At 41.0% G+C, this 20671-nt stretch overlaps 1 protein-coding gene across 1 annotated transcript in view; it reads left to right on the top strand.

Moving 5' to 3' along the window:
• The window catches only part of JADE3 (jade family PHD finger 3), a 65195-nt gene extending 44968 nt beyond the window's left edge, over positions 1-20227 (top strand). Inside the window, exons 6-11 of the mRNA XM_044284967.1 lie at positions 786-997; positions 2060-2227; positions 3402-3518; positions 7570-8040; positions 8867-8984; positions 16434-20227. Of these exons, the coding sequence (XP_044140902.1) occupies positions 786-997; positions 2060-2227; positions 3402-3518; positions 7570-8040; positions 8867-8984; positions 16434-17323 (1976 nt within the window). The 3' untranslated portion in view covers positions 17324-20227. The remainder of the gene's footprint in view (positions 1-785; positions 998-2059; positions 2228-3401; positions 3519-7569; positions 8041-8866; positions 8985-16433) is intronic.
• Positions 20228-20671: the final 444 nt, after the last annotated feature.

Raw genomic sequence — 20671 nt, 5'->3', positions numbered from 1 at the left:
TTTATTTCAACAGCTGAGCTTCAATGCCAAATATAACCTATGGACCAGCGTATAATAATAAAAAGCAACCATTTTCTAATTCTATTCAACCCCTTTTATTACTGCCCCTTCAGTTTTAGAATTGGATATCCTTCACAGTGGATGAAAAGCTAATGACTCCTTTATGGTAGAACAAAATATCACTGTTGTTTCTGTCTCTCTTGTTGCTGCAATATGCTTAAAGGGTTATTTCCATCTTTGACATTGGGGGATTTCCTAGGGATACACTCCCAATGTCTGATAGGTGCGGATCTTGCTGGCAGACATTCAGATTTAATTTGTGTAGCTGACTTTTCCCATATGTTTACAGTACCTTATGAGACTCTGTCCCCAGCAATTAGCTCATCTCCAAAGATCTGCCTGCTGAAAATCGCCAGTGACAGCCACTGTAGAGGAAATCTAGTAATGCAAGACTCCTGTACAAATGAATTGGCTACTCTGTCCACCCGGGAGGAGCTGCTTTTTCTAGTGTTCTAGCTACCCCACATTCATGATGTCCATGAACTCGATAGGATATATGGACAGGGATCACAGCCATGTCCGCATTTCGGACACCTTTATGTGCGTTTGTCATTACATGTTCTATAATTTGTGGAGCTGCCACATGGATCCGCAAAAAATACGGATGTGTGCATGGCCCTATGGTAAAGAGTGGGTCAGTGTGCCATCTGCCCCCCAAAAAAGTGTGTGTACAGTGTGCATGAGGCCTTATTCTCATGCAGTTCCACCTGTTCTTTTTTTCTTAGGATGTGCTCCTTTGGATGAGAGCACTATGGAGAAGACATTAGAAGTCCTGGAACGGCAGTGCCATGAAAACATGAATCATGCCATAGAGACAGAAGAAGGCCTAGGCATCGAGTACGATGAGGATGTCATTTGTGATGTGTGCCGCTCTCCTGACAGTGAGGAAGGCAATGATATGGTCTTCTGTGACAGGTGCAACATCTGTGTTCACCAGGTGGGTTTCATGTGTTTTTTTTTTTTAATTTTTTTTAAAGTTTTTTTGGTGTGTATACCACTGCTAAATTGCTCAGGCGATTATACTTACATTTTACATTTGTTATTTTAAGAGCTGAGATAATTATTTTGATTGTATAGCTTTTTCTGTGAGTTCGGGCTCTGCAGTTTGTTGTTATAAAGTCTTCTCTCCGATTGATAATGTCTGTAACCGCTGTGGCACATTTAGTAGCTTTAAGTGCAGCCTGCTGTGCTTTTTTTTTACTTGTTTAGCCACCACAAAATATATACCTTTTTTAAAGGGGTTATCTGACTCCTTAAAGAAGAAAAAAAAAAGAAGTAAAGTAACTAAAGAGTACTTGCCTCCAGCTCCCGGACCAGTCCAGCGCAGATTTTGAAAATTCTGCAAATGAAAATCGGTTCCATGCACCTTAATGGAGCTTGCAGAAATCCATGTGCCTGCTTCAAATCAATGGAACTGATTTTCAGTTTGTGGACTTTCCTGCCACAAAATCTGCCGCGTGTGAAGGCTCCCTAGTGGTTTTCTTTTTTTAAATCAGAATCATTTTTATTGGTTATTAATAAAATTTATAAAATACAAATTTGTATACAATGACCAAGATCCTGTCAGTCCATCCATCAAATTGACCACACCATACTGGATCCATCACTATGGTAACCTCAAATCAGCGTAATATAAGTTACATAGGAAGAAACTTGATGTTATGATGATACAGAACAATACAAAAATACTGTTAAATAACTACTTAACATCTTGCCAACCTCCCCCCTCCCTCCCTTGCGTTTCCCTAGTGGTTCTCACCAGTCTCTTGCTGCAGCAGCCACGTCCTAGCAGCGTGGAGACGGTGTCTTTTGTGACCATATGCGTAGGTTACCCCATGTGATGTGGGTTTATTTTACTGCATTTGCTGTTTCGTTTCTCTCTCCAAAGAGTCAGATAACCCCCTTTAAATGCAAACGTCATTTCATTGATTGTGATGAGAAATGATAACCCTATACTGGAGCTTATACAATGAGACATGACCCTTTTCTCTGTTGGCAGGCGTGTTATGGCATTCTGAAGGTTCCGGAAGGCAGCTGGTTGTGTCGCACTTGTGTGTTAGGGGTCCACCCACAGTGTATTTTGTGCCCAAAGAGAGGAGGAGCCATGAAGCCCACAAGAAGTGGAACAAAATGGGCCCATGTTAGCTGTGCACTATGGATACCAGAGGTATTTATTATTCTGTGCTTTTAAATATATATTTAACTTTGTCATTGAAATGAAAGAAGCACTCTGGATTGTTTTTGCCTGTATACTCATTATCATTAGAGGAGTTGGCCATTTTATGGCAGCGTTTAGAAATGTGCTGGAAATAGCATTGCAGTCATGGTACTTTGTGCAATATCGAGTCCCTCGTGCTGACAGCTGGCTCTTGTGTAAACCTAACGATAATTCACCCAACATGGCCGCCGATTAAGTAGGCCCAGCCGTGACCACCAATGCCCTACATAGAGTAACACAGCATGGCACTGCACATATGCCAATTACTGAAGTTTTGCGCAGTGGTGTTCTATGGAGGCCGCCGATGGATGGGTCTCATCACGTTCACCTCCATCAGTGGCCATGTTGAGTGAAGGATTATTATGTATGTTCAAGCCAGCAAAGGAAGCAATATGGACAGTCACAATTAGAGATGAGCGAATTTAATATTTTGAAATTCGTTCACACTTCGTTTGTTGGTAAAAGGTGAATTGCGTTATGGATTCTGTTACCACGGACCATAACACAATTATATGACTGAATGCCTTTAGCGGCATTCCATTATTCATTCCATCATAATAAAAGTCTATAGGCTGAATAACGGATCCGTCCCATTTCTGTTATGCAGGGGAGTCCTCCCCTGCATAACGGAATAGCCCATAGACTTATATTATGATGACATGCCTCTAAAGACATTCCGTCATAGAATTGCGTTATGGTCCGTCGTAGGGGAATCCATAACGCCTTTCACTTTTACGAACAAGCGAAGTGTGAACGTATTTCAAAATATGAAATTCGCTCATCTCTAATTCCAATACATTAGTAATGTCCCTTGTATTAACGTAATCTACATGATAATGCCATGTGCTCATTTGAGACAACCCCTTTAAGCATATATGGAGTCATTTATCAAATTTATGTAAAGTAGAACTTAGTTGCCCATAGCAACAAACCAGATGCCACCTTTAGTTTTCAAAGGAGCTGTCCAAAATTGAAAGGTGGAATCTGATTGGTTGCTTTGGGCAACTAAACTAGTTTTACTTTACACCAGTTTGATAAATGGCCCCCTTAGTTCCTTTTAAGTTTACCCCTCTTATTAACACAGTTGTGTAAAAAAAAAAAAACAAAAAACTTTCACACACAGGTGAGCATTGCGTGTCCTGAAAGGATGGAACCTATCACTAAGCTTTCTCATATACCTCCAAGTCGGTGGGCGTTGGTTTGCAGTCTGTGCAAACTGAAGACAGGAGCCTGCATACAGGTATAATAAGCAACATGAAGGATATGGTACCAAGGCATTCTCTTTTGATGGCTTGTCTTAATATGAATGTGTACAGTGCTTTGCAACCAAGTACAATTTGCCGTGTTTAACTCCTTTAGCAACCAAGCTGTTTTTCGTAATAACTTAGTTTTTAATCCCTGCCTTGCAAGAGCCATTCTTTTCTAGCTTTTTTCTTTAAACCCCTGCAGGACCTCCACTGTACATGTATTGCAGAAGTCCTTTCTTTAAACATGGCTCCCGCTTAGAAGTTGAGCAGGCGGTGTAACCACCAAGTGCTTGCTGTTTTACTCCGCAGACAACCAAGGCAATGTCCGTGATAAATGATAATGCCAATTATGGACATTTAACCCCCTCAGATGGTATGGTTAATAGTGAGAGGTGAAACCCCGGAAGCGGTGCGCTCTCAGGGTCCGAATGGCTCCCTTTTGCTGAAATTGAGGGAGCCTTTCAGATGCTATGGGAACATCAGGCCTTCTGAAGGATCCGAGGCCTGCCACAGCAATGTTCTTATGGCAGGGCTGCATAGGAACACAGTGACTGGAATGTAAAATATTATCTTTCAGCCTGATCAACCCTATTAAACCAAGCATACTGCCTGTTAGGGTTGATCATACTGATTAAAATGATACCTTTCATTTGTCAGTATGTTGAACTGCTGTAGCAATATCTCAGTTTTTATTTATATGCAAATGAGAATGTTTGAGCACCAAGGGGCCATCCAGAGCCTGTGGAGCACTGATTTTGTAATGCCCCTGTGATCTGCACACAGGGGAGGGCCCCTTTGGCTTACTAACTAACTAACTTACTATTTTGCATATAAATAAAAACTCTGTAGCAGTTCAACATACTGACAAACGGGTATTATTTTAATCAGCTTGATCAACCCTACCAGGCAGTGTGCCTTGTTTAATAGGATTCATCATTCTGGCCGAGGCTTTTTAAATCACTACAGACTATGGAAGAAATGATCGCATGTTCAAGTCCGCTAGTGTATAAAACAATGTTTTTAAAAATATAAAAAAAAAAAAATTCAAATTGGACTCCTTTTCCCCATAACAATCATAGGCCTCGCCGCATCCCACAATACCCTTACTATTAAAATATACAGTAAATGTATTTTTCCCAATCAATATATAACGATACCAATAAAAGCTACGGAATGCCCCACAAAAAATGAGCCTTCACTGATCTCCATAGACGTAACTATAAGAGGTTATGGGGGGCAGAATTTCGCAACGCAAGAAAAAAAGAGGGGGATTATCCTCAGCGTAGGTCATCAAAATAAGATCATGGGGGGCCGACTGCGGGCACCCCCACTGATCAGCTATTTGAAGAGAAGAGCTCTGTGTTCTTTGTTCTGTCCTGTTGAAGTCAATGGAAAGGCGGAGTTGTATAGGTCATCGATATAAGGCCTCTTTCAGACGGGCGAGATTTCCGCGTGTGTGCGATGCGTGAGGTGAGCGCATTGCACCCGCACTGAATCCAGACCCGTTCATTTCTATGGGGCTGTGCAGATGAGTGGTGATTTTCACCCATCACTTGTGCGTTGCGTGAAAATCGCAGCATGCTCCTCTTTGTGCATTTTTCTCGCAACGAGTGAAATGGGGCTGCATGAAAATCGCAAGCAAGTGCGGATGCGGTGCGATTTTCACCTACGGTTGCTAGGAGACTATCGGGATGAAGACCCGATCATTATTATAGGGAAAATAATAGCATTCTTAATACAGAATGCATAGTACAATAGGGGTTAAAAAAAATATATATATATAATTTAACTCTCCTTAATCCAATTGTTCGCGCAGCCCAGCTTCTCTTCTGTCTTCATCTTTGCTGTGCACAGGAAAAGGACCTGTGGTGACGTCACTACGCTCATCACATGGTCCGTCACATGATCCATCACCATGGTAAAAGATCATGTGATGAGCGCAGTGATGTCATCAAAGGTCCTATTCCTCAAAGAAAGACAGAAGAGATGCTGGGCTGCGCGAACAAGTGGATTATGGTGAGTTAAATTATTTTATTTTATTTTTTAACCCCTCCACCCCTATTTTACTAAGCATTCTGTATTAAGAATGTTATTATTTTCCCTTTATAACCATGTTATAAGGGAAAATAATACAATCTACACAACACCTAACCCAAACCCGAACTTCTGTGAAGTTCGGGTCTGGGTACCAAACATGCCAATTTTTCTCACGCACGTGCAAAGCGCATTAAAATGGTTTGCACTCACGCTGAAAAATCGCGTACCCGCATCTTATCCGGGCCAAAAACATGACGCCTGTATGAAAGAGGCCTAAGGGCTCTTTCACACTTGCGTTGTCCGGATCCGCCGTGTAATCCGGAATTACACGCCGGATCCGGAAAAACGCAAGTGAACTGAAAGCATTTGAAGATGGATCCGTCTTCAAAATGCGTTCAGTGTTACTATGGCAGCCAGGACGCTATTAAAGTCCTGGTTGCCATAGAAGTAGTGGGGAGCGGGGGAGTAGTATACTTGCAGTCCGTGCAGCTCCCGGGGCGCTCCAGAATGACGTCAGAGCGCCCCATGCGCATGGATGACTTGCCATGTGATCACGTCATCCATGCGCGTGCGGCGCCCTGACGTCACTCTGGAGCGCACCGGGAGCCGCACGGACAGCAAGTATACTGCTCCCCCGCTCCCCACTACACTTTACCATGGCTGCCAGGACTTTAGCGTCCCAGCAGCCATGGTAACCATTCAGAAAAAGCTAAACGTCGGATCCGGCAATGCGCCGAAACGACGTTTAGCTTAAGGCCGGATCCGGATCAATGCCTTTCAATGGGCATTAATTCCGGATCCGGCCTTGCGGCAAGTCTTCAGGATTTCTGTCCGGAGTAAAAAGCGCAGCATGCTGCGGTATTTTCTCCGGCCAAAAAAACGTTCCGGTCCGGAACTGAAGACATCCTGATGCATCCTGAACGGATTTCTCTCCATTCAGAATGCATTAGGATAAAACTGATCAGGATTCTTCCGGCATAGAGCCCCGACGACGGAACTCTATGCCGGAAGAAAAGAACGCAAGTGTGAAAGAGCCCTAACAAAAGCCAACAACCCCTTTACAACACGAGAAAAGTTATATAAATGTGGTATCACTGTTATCGTACTGACCCAGAGAATGAAGTTAACAGGTTTTACTGCATAGTGAACATTGTAAAAACTAAATCCATAAAACAGTGGGGGAATTGTGTGTTTCAAATTCCACCCCAATTAAAAGTATGCAGAATAACACCATTTCAATATACAGCGTGTCCTTTAAAACACAAGTCCCCATACAGCTAGAAGAATGGAAAGAAAAAAAAAAGTTATGAATTTGAGAAGGCAGGGAGTAAAAAATGAACCAAAAAAAAAAGAAAATTATTGGGTCCTTAAAAGTTTCATTTTTTCCTTCGACCTAGCTGTAGTTTTCATTGGAGCATATTTTGATAATCTTTTATTCAATTTTATTCTTGGGAGCAAAGTGACAAAAAATGACAAAAAAAAACAAACTGCAATTCTGGCATTAGAATTATTATTATTATTATTATTATTTTTATACATGGATTAATAATGTGGATATGGTAATGTTTGAGATTTTTTTTTTTTTTTTTAATACCAGTGTGGTTTCTTTTTTATTGTTTGTATTTTTTAATATGATAAATGGGAAAAGGGGTTCTTGATCTGCGCCATACATAGATATTGTCCAAGCAGTGTCTTTATGGAGTTGGACTATTGCTTTCCTAATATCGATAGGCTGTTGGCTGCTGAATTCCTTCAAGAAAAAAAACCTCTGGCCATGGCAGATTGTGAAAACTCTGTAAACTACCAGTCTTCTGCTCATGCTAACCTCCTGATGACTGCATTTGGGTCAGACTAAGAATTCCAGGAATGTAAAATGAATGTTAGACATCTACCTGTGATTTCATGACATTATTTTCTCCATATTTCTGGTGAAAACTCTTGCCTTGTTGCTTTTTCTAATGTGTAAGCTTATTGTTGGTATTGTCACCGATTCCATTTTCTCTGTAGTGCTCCGTTAAGAGCTGTATCACGGCCTTTCACGTCACTTGTGCATTTGAGCATAGTTTGGACATGAAGACGATACTAGATGAAGGGGATGAAGTGAAATTTAAATCCTATTGCTTGAAGCACAGTGAGAACAAGCACTGTCCAGCAGAACAAGACGAGCCCGACAAAGCTCATGTGGACAATAGACAGAGTGAGAGTGAAAAAATCAGCCTCCGAGCTCAGAAACTGAAGGAGTTAGAGGAAGACTTTTACACTATGGTGAATGTGGACCATGTGGCAGCCGAAATAGGCTTGCCCAAGATAACGGTGGATTTAATATATTCTTTCTGGATGTTAAAACGAAAAAGTAATTTTAACAGACCGCTTGTACCACCTAAAGAGGAAGAACAGAATGGCTTGATGCAGCCCAAGGAGGACAGTATTCACACCAGGATGAGAATGTTCATGCACCTTAGGCAAGATCTTGAGAGAGTAAGTTTGGTGTTACTTCTAAGATTTAGAGAGATCATTTTATATATATTTAAAGGAGAAATATCTTTAGTTTTTGTTTTTGTTTTTTTTTTACTTTAAAGGCAGTGTTCACCTTTTAACTATATTTTGCATATCAAATTGATCCATCGAAGGCTGGGTTCACATCACGTTTTTGCCATACACTGGCATCCGTCACCAAAAAGTTCCATTGCAAAAAATAGACATTTTTCCCAGGCTCTGCAGGATAGAAAAAGCGTGATGTGCTATGCATTTGCGTCCATTAACCCCCCCCCCCCCCCCCTCCACACACACACACACACACACACACACACACGTATTTAACATATACTATAATGGATGGCAAAAACATTATGTGAACTAGACTTTTTGGGCTGGCAGTCCAGAGCTGCATTCTTTACGGGGTTCTCCATGGGGCTGCCAGGCGGAGGCTTCCTCCCAGCAGTGAGCCCGGTAATGACATCGGCACTGATGGGCGGGCTTTAGCGCTGCCCGACCCTGCTAAACGGCTAGGGCAGGGCTAAAGCCAGCCCATCAGAGCCGGTGACGTCACCGAACACACTGTTGGGCGGAAGCCTCCGCCTGACAGCGTGTTATTGTAAATAAAAGTGCCCTTGCCTGGTGCTATCTAGCTTGGGGCAAAGGAGAGCATCGGAGCATGACATGCTCCGATGCGAACATCGGGGGGGCTGCCTGGGTGAAATTATGGGTATGTCCGGGTTCAGCTCTGAACCCGGACAACCGCTTTTAAAAACAAATGTCTTTGTGAATTCTCTTTTGATCTCATCTATATTTTTCTGTTACACAGGTAAGAAATTTGTGCTACATGGTCAATAGAAGAGAGAAACTCAAACTGTCCCACAGTAAAGTCCATGAGCAAATCTTCAATTTACAAGTACAACTTGTCAATCAGGAGATGGCAGCAGGTAACCGGTTTTTCACTTGGTCCTTGACAAAGCCATTAGCATCTGCACAAGGAAGGAAATTCAGGATTTATATAGAGCTGATTGTAGGGACCATTGGGGGGGATTTAAAAACCCCTATACTTAAGAAAGGTAGTGTAAAAAATTTGAAAACTGCTTTTTCGCAGCCATCATTAATTTTAAAAAAGCCCATGTGGTATGGGCCCAGGGCATGAACCCCGGAAGATCACCATTTGACACCAGTTTTCTGGCTTAAATCTACACCAGCTATAAGCTGGTCACAAATACAATGTCCAGTTTACCTGCCCATGGTATAGATGCTCCTGGTACTCAGAAGGCCTGGAGAATGCTCGCCAGTAATGTAGAAAAAGTATTAGCATTACATTTTGCATTCCATCATAATAGAAGTCAATGGGCAGCATAACGGATCCAGACAGAATTATTATGACGAAATGCGTCTTAAAGGCTTCCACGGTTTATTCAGTCACAGCATTCCGTTATAGTCCATGATAACAGAATTGCACAAGTTCCAAACTTGTAAAATACAAGTTCGCTCATCCCTACTTAAAAATTGTCCCATTTTCATTTCACATAGCCATATGAGGGCTTATTTTTTGTGGGACAAGTTGTATTTCTTAATTACAAGTCTTATATTGGAAAACAGGAAAAAACTAAACAAAAAACACAATTCTGCCAAGTTTTTTTTGTGTTGCTATTATGCCGTTCACTGTGCACAAAAAATAACATGATGTCCTTATTCTGAAGGTCAATACAATTACAGCGATACCAAATATGTATAGTAGCTAATGCTTTTATTCACTTCAGTGAAACCGTACTCTTTGCAATTGTTATGGCCATCCTTGTAGCAACTGCACCTGGACAACCATGTACTCCAGAGCTAATAGTTATTCCCTATCTTGTGAATGGGGGATAACTTTGCATAAGCAGAAACTCCCTTCAAAGTGGTTCTCCAGGGAAATAAGCATATTAAAAAATATGCTACAAAGGGTAAAAGGTAAACCACATTCATCCTCACTGATCTCCCACAGCTGCTGTTCCGGTCCATGGTACTCTTCATTTCCTGAGCCTGGGTCAACATGCTGGAAATGCAAGGAAAGACCTGCTCAGCCATCATTGGCCTTACCGGTGATTGGCTGCTCAGGCCTTTCCTGATGTTTCCAGCATGTTGAGCCAAGGCCAGGAAGTGAAAAACAGCAAGGATCGGCATCAGTAGGGTATTGGTGAAGGTGAGCGTGAAAATATATATATATATATATATATATATATATATATATATATATATATATATATATAATTTTTTTTTTTTTTTTTTTAATTAACCCTTTGTGGGACATTAAAAAATTCTTCTCCCATAAAACCCTTTAATTTGCATTCTAGTATCAAATATATTTTTAATTACAACTGACAGAATCTACAGCTTATTATCTGCACATAAAGGCTAGGCAGATTGTCACATCTGCATTGGAGGTGCTGTTAAGAGCCTTAGTCACAGATTGTCCCAAATGCTCCAAAAAATACCGCAGCATGCTATGCTATCTTGTTAATTAAAATGACAGAAACCTGATCCCATTATAGTCAATGGGTCTTGTCTGGTGCCATTGGTGTCCGACATATGACTGTTCAAGTGATGCTGTGATTTTTGTTGTCCTGCTGCTGTGAATGAGCCAACCAATGGAAATGATTAGCCTAGATGTCAACGAGACCCAAGAATATCATCCGTTTTTTTTTGCCTAAAGAACCATTGAACTATGAAAAGTCTGATCAGAATTTTATTATACTCCGCTTTCAAAGAGATAAGTTTGCTGTTGAAATGTGGGAAGAAACTTAAACAACTGTCCTTACAAATGGAACATCTGAGAGGCTTTTCTATAGAATTTCTGTCCTAGTATTTTTCTTGTTTTTATATTAGAAGAATACAGACACTTTGACTCTGGCTAGCCAGGACCAGGTGCTCTAATGGGTATTTTGCAGCACTTGGCACTTACATAGGGAATATCCTGTGACAGCAAAAGATCTGGCTGCTAATTGATATTCTTAACACACAGTATGCTGTGGGAGCCCTTCTGGTCTGACAAATGGGGACATTCTTAAACTGCTTCTAATTGTACATGAATGGGCAGCAATAGTGAAATTTGGGGTTCATAGTACTGCATGAATGTATGCACAATTTAAGCTCAAACAGTGTCGGGGGGGACGACGCTCTCTGTTAAATAGAAAACCTTACAGGACTGTCTTCAGGAAGTGGCTTGCATGGCAAGCTACGGTGGGTGCTCAGGGCTATTCCTAGATGGCCTCTAATCAATGAAAGTATTCTTCGTAATATGGCACAGAAACATTTTCTGTAGTATAGTCTGTTATTTAGATACCAGTTAGTCCGGTTATTAAAAAAAATCCTGTGAAGACACTTATTTGCTAATTAACCCCTTAAGGACTCGGGGCGTACCGGTATGGCGTGGCGGGAGTTAATCGCAACAGGATGTCCGCTGAAATCATTCAGCTGGCATCCTGTCACATCCTTTCAAAAAAGAAATCATTGTGTAAAACATACATAAATTTTAAAAAAAAGTATACATATTAGGTATTGCCGCATCCGTGACAACCTGGTCTATAAAAATATCACATGACCTAACCTGTCAGATGAATGTTGTAAATAACAAAAAATAAAAACTGCCAAAACAGCTATTTCTTGTTACCTTGCCTCACAAAAAGTGTAATATAGACCAACCAAAAATCATATGTACCCTAAACTAGTACCAACAAAACTGCCACCCTATCCTGTAGTTTCTAAAATGGGGTAACTTTTTGGGAGTTTCTACTCTAGGGATGCATCAGGGGGGCTTCAAATGGGACATTGTGTCAAAAAAACAAAAAGGTCCAGCAAAATCTGCCTTCCAAAAACCGTATGGCATTCCTTTCCTTCTGCGCCCTGCTGTGTGCCCGTACAGCGGTTTCTGACCACATATGGGGTGTTTCTGTAAACTACAGAATCCGGGCCATAAATATTGAGTTTTGTATGGCTGTTAACCCTTGCTTTTTACTGGGAAAAATGGATTAAAATTGAAAATTTGCCCAAAAATTTAAATTCAGAAATTTCATCTCCATTTGCCAATAACTCTTGTGGAACACCTAAAGGGTTAACGACGTTTGTAAAATCTGTTTTGAATACCTTGAGGGGTGTAGTTTCTTAGATGGGGTCACTTTTATGGAGTTTCTACTCTAGGGGTGCATCATGGGGGCTTCAAATGGGACATGGTGTAAAAAAAAAAAAACTGTCCAGCAAAACCTGCCTTCCAAAAACCGTATGGCATTCCTTTCCTTCTGCGCCCTGCCATGTGCCCGTACAGCGGTTTACGACCACATATGGGGTGTTTACATAAACTACAGACTCAGGGCAATAAATAGAGTTTTGTTTGGCTGTTAACCCTTGCTTTGTAACTGGTAAAAAAAAAAAAAAAAAATGGAAAATCTGCCTAAAAAGTGAAATTTTGAAATTGTGTCTCTATTTCCCATTAATTCTTGTGGAACACCTAAAGGGTTAACGACGTTTGTAAAATCAGTTTTGAATACCTTGAGGGGTGTAGTTTCTAGAATGGGTCAAACAAAAAGAGGTGGTAGGACAGCACCACTTACTTGAATGCATTCAAGGGGCTTTGCGGCGGTGCTCGTGACGTCAGGTCCCGGCCTCACAGACCCCACAAATACCAGAAAAAATGAAGAAGGTCACGGCACTCCAAAGGCTATTCAGTGTTTTTAATACACCACAAAATCAGCAGCAACGTTTCGACAACAGTCTTTTTCAAGCTACAAACATGTTCACAAATGACTCACAATATATAAGGGTACTAATTCATACCAATTATCCAGTGGATGTGACGAAAAAACAATCTCTGAATGGCCTGGATAAGTCAAAGCGTTTTAAAATTATCAGCAATAATCAGGGGTTAATCCAGATACTGCAAAATATTTTATTGTATATTTTTTTGTAGATGATAATGATGGCAATCATCTTGCCCGAGTTGATGCTAACATTATTTAGAGATGTGTTACTGAACCATAGGGACCTATAGTCTGGGGAGGTCATTGTCAGTGTGGATCCTGTATTATCTTTATATAGGTGTTGCTTATCAGAATCACAGAAAAGCCATCCGGTCGCAATGAATGCAGCCCAGATCAAGCAATTTCTGGAAAATGGCAACAGTACGATAAACATGCCTTTTAAGACTACTTATAAAAACGTACACAGTTACAAAACACTCGGAAGTCGCCACATATGTAGGCTGTAAGACATCCAGTTGGGTCAAACGATGGGAACCCACCTCTGATTGTATCACTACTAGCACTTACATCAATAACATCGCCACAGCCAGTGCTTATAACAAACTTACCACGGATTATTAGCACCCATAAACCAAAAAAATGGCACAGTGCTTTAGAAAATCATTTAAAAAAATCTCATCTTTATTGGAATACATTAGATTAAAAAATCAAGTAAATGGTATCGACGGGCAAAACCACATGGAGGTGCCAAAGCGTGATCACCAATAAACATCGCAGGATGTAAAAAGTAAATACTAGCAAGTAAAAAACATATGGTGGATCTGCAGCAAATCAATACAAAGGATTAGGGTTGTCACGATACCCCCCAAAAATGTTTTGCCCTGTTACGACATTCACCATATAGATTTTTTAAATATTTTAATAGTTCTGACTTTTTCGGACGTGGTGATATCTAATATGTTTATTTTTATTGTTTATATGTAAAATTGGAAAGGGGGTCATTTAAAGGGGTTCTGCAGTTTGTTTAAACTGATGATCTGTCCTCTGGATAGATCAGCATCTGATCAGCAGGGGTCCGAGCCCCGGGACCCCCACCGATCAGCAGCGGCCTTCTCACTGTTTACCGCAGGCCCAGTGACGTCACGACTAGTATCAACTGGCCTGGGTGCGGCTAAGCTCTGTTCACTTGAATGGAGCTTAGCCCCTCCCCACCCAGGCCAGTTGATACTAGTCGTGATGTCACTAGGCCTGCGGTAAAGAGTGAGAATAGCGCGGCGCTGCTGGAGCACCGCTGCCTTCTCAAACAGCTAATCGGCTGGATTGGTCTGACTAAGTTTACCTTAGTTCCCTAGTTAATACTTTTGTATAGGTATTGAATTACCTAGTAATTGCAGCAGCATGTTCTTTCCTCCCCCAGGCATTTCGGTGGTGCGGCTAAAACAGCTAGGTGTCCTCTGTCTCCTACCTTCTATATACAGAAGACGGAGGACGTAGTAGTGGGCAGTCCCAAACCCTACGTGCGCGCTCCCGTCGGACCGGGATAGTGCCAATATTCGCAATAAAAATTTGCTATCAACTACTCAGGAGGAAGAGGGCGTGTTTAAGTCTGGAGAAAGCCGATTGGTTAGGGTGAGGCTACGCGTTCCTTAGATGAGCCAAATGAATTCTGGGTAGTTAGGGAGGGAGGCAGGCCTCAGGGTAAGGGCATCAGGGGCCATCTTCAGAAGAGAGTCAGAAAGAAGTCTTGTGAGGAGCAATTACTATAGACGGAATCTTATTAAACAAGTGGTATGTGAACACATTAGTGATTATAGATTATCACCACCACAGCAAAAAAAAAATTGTGAAAATATGACAGTTATCCTTTTTATTATATTTTTTACTTTTTATTTAATAACTATTGGCCCCCTTAGGTGCTAGAACCCTTGTCCTATTTACCTTAATAGAGATCTGTTAGGGTGAATAGGATTTTACACTGTCCCTGTGCTTTGTGCACATAGCAGCAGGGAGCTTACCATGGCAGCCAAGGCTTCAGTAGCATCCTGTATTCCATGGTAACTGATCGGAGCCCCACCATCTTACTGCTGGGGCTCTGATTGGAAGCTGCCACTGCCATCAATGGAGATACTGAGGAGGAGGGGAGCCGGCACCCAGCCTCAATGACCGCACCTCAGGGGTTAATTGATGGGGTTCGCGGGATCGCATGCGATACCCGGTGCAACCCTACAAAGGATATATACAGACCCGAAATAGGCACCACCACAGGACACCCCCTTGTTTTTTAATCTAATGTATTCCAATAAAGATAGGATTTTTTTAATGACTTTCTGAAGCAGAGTGCAATTTGTTTGGTTTATAAGCAGTTTGTGTTGCACCTGCGATAAATTGTCTCTGATAGGTATCTCAACACTGAATATGTAAAATGCATATAGCTACAGGTAGCACACAAAAGTCAAAACTTAACAAACAAGATTAAGCGTTGCTATTGACTTCTCCAGATGTCCAATAGTGGTATCTGATTGTTTGGCTTGGAGACTGACTGGTGGTAACTCTGGGGTTCAAAGATGGCTGAAGACTGCAGAGAACCTGCCCTGGAAAGAGCAACCCACAGACTGATCACTACAGTTACCTTTTAAATATCCTAAATTCATTTGTTTCTCTTGGTTTTATGCCAGCTTCTTCAGTGGGCTTTCTTACAGGGCAAGGTACATCAACATAGGTTCACAAAAGTAGTCGCCGGACACCTTGTAGCCTATATATGTGGAAACGTCTGAGTCTTCTGTGACTGTATGTTGGTTTTTATACATGATTATTAAAAGTTACATTTTATTGCACTGTAAGGGCTCATTCAGACGGCTGTATGCTGTCTGCAAAAATGCGGACCAGTTGTTTTTTTTGGGGTGGATTATATGCTGTCCCATTCACTTCTATTGGGCCCTTTTCTTCCATTACACGGCTCAGCAAAAAAAAAAAAAAAAAAATGAAACATGTCGTATACTTGTCAGTGAAAATCAGGACATGGCTCTATTGGATCAGCAAAAAAAGGAATGCAATCTGTTTTTTTTGCGGACAGTATACAGCCATCTGAATGAGCTCTTAGTGTTTATAATTGTAATTCTGCCTGCTGATAATGAGATGACTGCTGAGATGTGACATGGAAAAAGTCACCAAAAATGATTTATTTTTACCTTGATTTAACCCCTAGACATCTACAATACTTTGAATTACATCACAGCAGTGATGTAAATCTATATCCCTTCTTCAAAATATCCTTTTATGGACTTATTAGTACACTAACCATGCAAGTTCTTCCCGGTCATCTGCAGTTATCAAGGTGTTCTCCAAGACTGGGAATCTATTTACATATATGCAGGCAGGATGCAGGGGTTAAAAAAAAAAAAAGCTCTCACCTGTCATGATACTCCAGTTCCAGCTCCATGATGCTTTCCCCACTGCTCCCAGCACTTTTAGCCAACAGCAGTGACGTATGTGTAGACGGCATGTCACACTTCTGGCTTCTGGCATGTGAAACACCACAGTGTTCTTACATTAGATTATAGTTCTCCCCTTACAAAAGTAGAATTTACAATTCTAGTAAAGTGTAATGAATAATATCAATTACCATTTAATATTTTTCTGTTTTTGTGTCCCTAGGACAACCTTTATCAAGTGCGCTGGAGAATACATTATTTTACCCTCCTCCAAGAATAACTTTGAAGTTAAAAATGCCAAAATGCACACAAGGAGACAGTAAAAACAGTTCAGTGAAGACTGGCAAACGATCAGGTCTTGTTGATAAAAACAATACTTCACATCATGGCCGTGGCAGAAAGCTACAGAAATCTTCAGAGGTCCTCACTAAACACTACTCCTCCCACTTGGCCTCCGAACAAAGACGGAATGGATTACTAGAGAGTAGTAATCCCCGGATTGAGAATCAGGAACCAGTGATGCAACAAACGTCACGATATAGGAGCTCAGGTAAACCAATGTCTCTACAAGCTGTAATACATGGACAGTCTTCAAATGGAAGTGGGAAAGTTCAGCGTCAACATCTCAAGTCAAGCAAGTCTAATGGAATTTTACATTCTAGTGCGGACAGAATCCAAAGGGAGAGCTTAAGCCAAACGTCTCATGACCAGGAGTCCTTAATCACAACGTCTCTGCCTAGCCCAGGAAACTTTAGAAAGTCCAACATTGAACATTATAGCCGATCATTCAAAGAAACCACAAACAGCTTGGTAAGGACCACAGAAGATCTTCGAAGCTGTGAAAAACCTCAAAAAAGGCAGTCTGCGAAAGAGCGTTTGTGGAACAAACAGACTACTGAATGCCAGTCTTCGGGGACTCCATATCAGGATAATGATGGCTACTGTCCTGACTTAGAATTGAGTGACTCAGAAGCTGAAAGTGACGAAAATAAGGACCACATGCGACTGAGAAGAGGCAGCTCAAGTCGAGAAAGTCCTAACAGAGACTCAAATAGAAACAGTCGTAACAGAAGCAAAAAGAGTATGGTTCCTCACAGTTCGGGACAGAGGTGATGGCTCATGGCTCCCCAAATCATTTATTTAATGCCTGTGCATATTCTAATGCCAAAAAGAGAGCCTCCATCTCTAGGAATCCAGTGAATATGGAATTCTTTTTTTTTTTTTTTTTTAATCTGGTTTTCTAGTGGAAAGGCCATGCTAAGGGTGTGGACGAGTCATTCGTCTAGGAGAATGCACAGGCTGCAGTGTTACTTTTTGTAGAGCCCGGAATAATAATATGCACAATTACATTTTTATATTATTTGTAACGCCAAAATGTTCTTAAATATTATACAATACAAACACCTTGTTTAATTTATGTGGAAGCGAAGCTCTGTACCATAGTTTAAATATGCCTTTAAATATCTTTGCTAACAAGTGAGAGTATTACTTTGTGTAAATACCTTGTTTTTAATGTGAATTTTAATGGCAGTGTACAGGATTTGCTTGTCGTGCAATGCATTTGATGTAAATATTTAAACGGTATACCTACCAGATGCCAATATGTGAATATGGTTTACAAAGAGGAATGGTAGATTTACATTATTTATCATTGTGTTTCAGTCAGACTGAAACGATCAGCTGAGCATGGGTCGTATGCATGAAGAATCGTGATCTGCAGAATGTATTCATGGCAGCTGGGGGAATAGCACTGAGGTCACAACAGAACACTACTTTCTTTCTATTCTGAATGCAGAGCCCCCCACTATAAATAAAAAACACACAAGAGGTCTTCCTAAGCAGTCGTTATACTTGCGTTTGTGAACTGTACTGAGTTTTGGATTCCCCATTTCCAATGTTTTTATTTTTTTATTCTAATTTATGACCCCCATTTACCCACAGCTCCTGCTGTGTGGAAAGGAAGTCAGTTTTTCTATTTATTCCTATGGCAGTCTTATAGCAATGAATAGAGAAACTGACTTCCTTTCTATACTATAGAATTTACCAGCTCACTTGCAAAAATTGGGAGTGTCTGAAAGTGTGATTTTTACACTGCAATATGCAAACATTGAGTCGTAATCTAACAGGGTGCATGCACACGGCCATATCCCTTTTGCAGTACTCAAAACACGGATCTGCAAAATATAGATGCCGTCCGTGTGCTTGCCACAGTTTTCTCACTCCCCTCACTAGAACTGGCTATTCTTCTCTGCAAAATGGACAAGAATGGCACATGTTCTGTATTTTGCGGTCACACAGATAGACGGCACACAGATGACATCTGTATGCTGTCCGTATTTTTTGCACACTGGTCTGCGTGCGAAATGCGAATTGGCCAAACCTGCTGATTTCATTGGAACCTGACAATCCTCTGTGTGTATGTGTTAAGGGGACCAGGTGCCTTTGACCTTGGCTGTTCAGTTAGACAGTTGCCATATTGCCCCAGACAGAACATTGCTTGCAGCAGAAGTTATAACTTTTCATATACATCCAGTTTTTAAGGGAAAATCAAGGCAGGTTTAAAGGAAGTCTGTGAGCTCATTTATACCTATTAAACCTTGGACGGTAGGTGACATAGCATGTAGGGTATGTGGTTTCATGGCCCGGAAAAAGAGGTTTGAATCAATCTGCTAGTGAAGCACAAGTGTCCTGCTGGGAGGTCCATAGAAGGTGCCCAGGCTGTCATCTCCTATCCCGCTCTCTCACCTCTGGACATCTCACCCCCTCTCTCTCTCTGGAATTTCATGTGGACGCAGTTTATAGCCAGGCCTTACATTGCCAGAAAAAAATACCCTTGTGCTTAAACCAATTGACTGCAACATGCAAGTGAAAATTACTTGTGTGCCCTTATTCTTAATACATTTCAACAGCTGAGAAGGACCTATTTAACCCTTTCACTGCTAAGCAGAACTGCAATACGTCAAACAATTGTGGCAGCTAAATGGAATATTATGGATGTAGCTCATCCTGGTATCATCTGAAAGCCTGCCTTTAGCGTTAAATGATGCCAGGATGGAATTCCTAGGTGCAATATTTGGGGTGGGGTTTTAGAAGTCAGGGCAGAGGACAAAACTTCCATTTTCTATGCCTCTGTTGGGGAGGGTGAAAGCAGACACTGTTGGCTCTAATGCGGTCTCAAACACATACATCCCCGTCCTCCATTCCTTATGAGGGGCTATATGCTGTCACATTTAGGGGGCTTTTTCGACTAATGCAGTGAGGAGAGCAGTTGCATATACAGTCATCCACTGCTCCTAATCTGTGTTCAAATGTTTACCAGTAAAAAACACTGTGCTTTTGTTGATTTTGTGATTTGAAAGCTCTGTGAAGCAAAATGGATTGAAGGTGGCCAGCAGTGGCTTTTTCACAATTTGCCCACTCTTAGAATTATTTTTTTTGTGTGTGAAGAATGTGTCGAAACCCCTGGTTAAAATTGAAGCTCATCTAAAAAAAATGTTGCCAATAGTAATGGTTGTTCACTATTGGTTAGATGACAAAATTCATTGCAGAGCTTCCGAGTGCATTAACTTCCTGTAATTTCTGTATTAGGAGCAAATAGACCGGTTCACCCGATTGGTAGGAGTACTGGCAGCTGGACTTCCACTTGAGGTGGGGATTATGTTGGGGTAGTAGAAAATGATGAAAATGTTCACAACCAAAATGAAATCCATACATCATGCTTGGTCTAGTTATAGATGATGGTGCACGCAAAAATGTAGATCTTCCAACAGTATTACACTGGTGCTATGCTCTGCTGTCTCTTGAATTCAAATACTGGCCAACAAAAATGGTGACTCCATAATACAGCCAAAAAGATAATATAGTTTACTCATCTGTAGATGTTTGACCCCTCTCTTTTTTTTTTTACTTTTTTTTAAATATATAAATATGTATATATTCAATTTCCAAAAATTGACTGAGCCTTTTCTGATGTCCCTGATGTTTTACAAATACTTTTTCATTAAATTATGTATTTGCCAACCTCATATTTAGAGTCTGATTTTCTTTTTAGCTTAATTTTTGTAGAATTCATGTTTACCAAAAATAGGAATTGATCTCAGATGAGGGAACTAGGAAAACCTTTCCATTTGTAAAAGGTTTCCTTCTTCCCTCTTCTTGGGCCCTACATGTACCACACAAGTATTTTTTTAGATTTATATTGCATACTTATACTGTGGTTTAAAGGAGCCTCTGTCAGCATCGGCATGATTAATCCTACTAAACCAGGCATATTTCCCCGACAGGGTTGATCATGCTAAGTAAAGCAATGTATTTCTTTTCTATAGGGGGTTAATAAAAGTAAAGATATCAACTTTTATAGTTATGTAAATTACCTAGATGGAGCAGCAAGCGGCTGGCCATAGTGCTGGGAGCCCCACTAGTGCATCAGGCCTTGTGCTTTCTGTACTCCCCCTTTTGCTT

This window comes from Bufo gargarizans, chromosome 3 (genome assembly GCF_014858855.1).
Source record: "Bufo gargarizans isolate SCDJY-AF-19 chromosome 3, ASM1485885v1, whole genome shotgun sequence".
Lineage (NCBI taxonomy): Eukaryota > Metazoa > Chordata > Amphibia > Anura > Bufonidae > Bufo > Bufo gargarizans.
The sequence above is the reverse complement of the archived record's forward strand: the minus strand, read 5'-3'. Positions and strand labels throughout refer to the sequence as shown.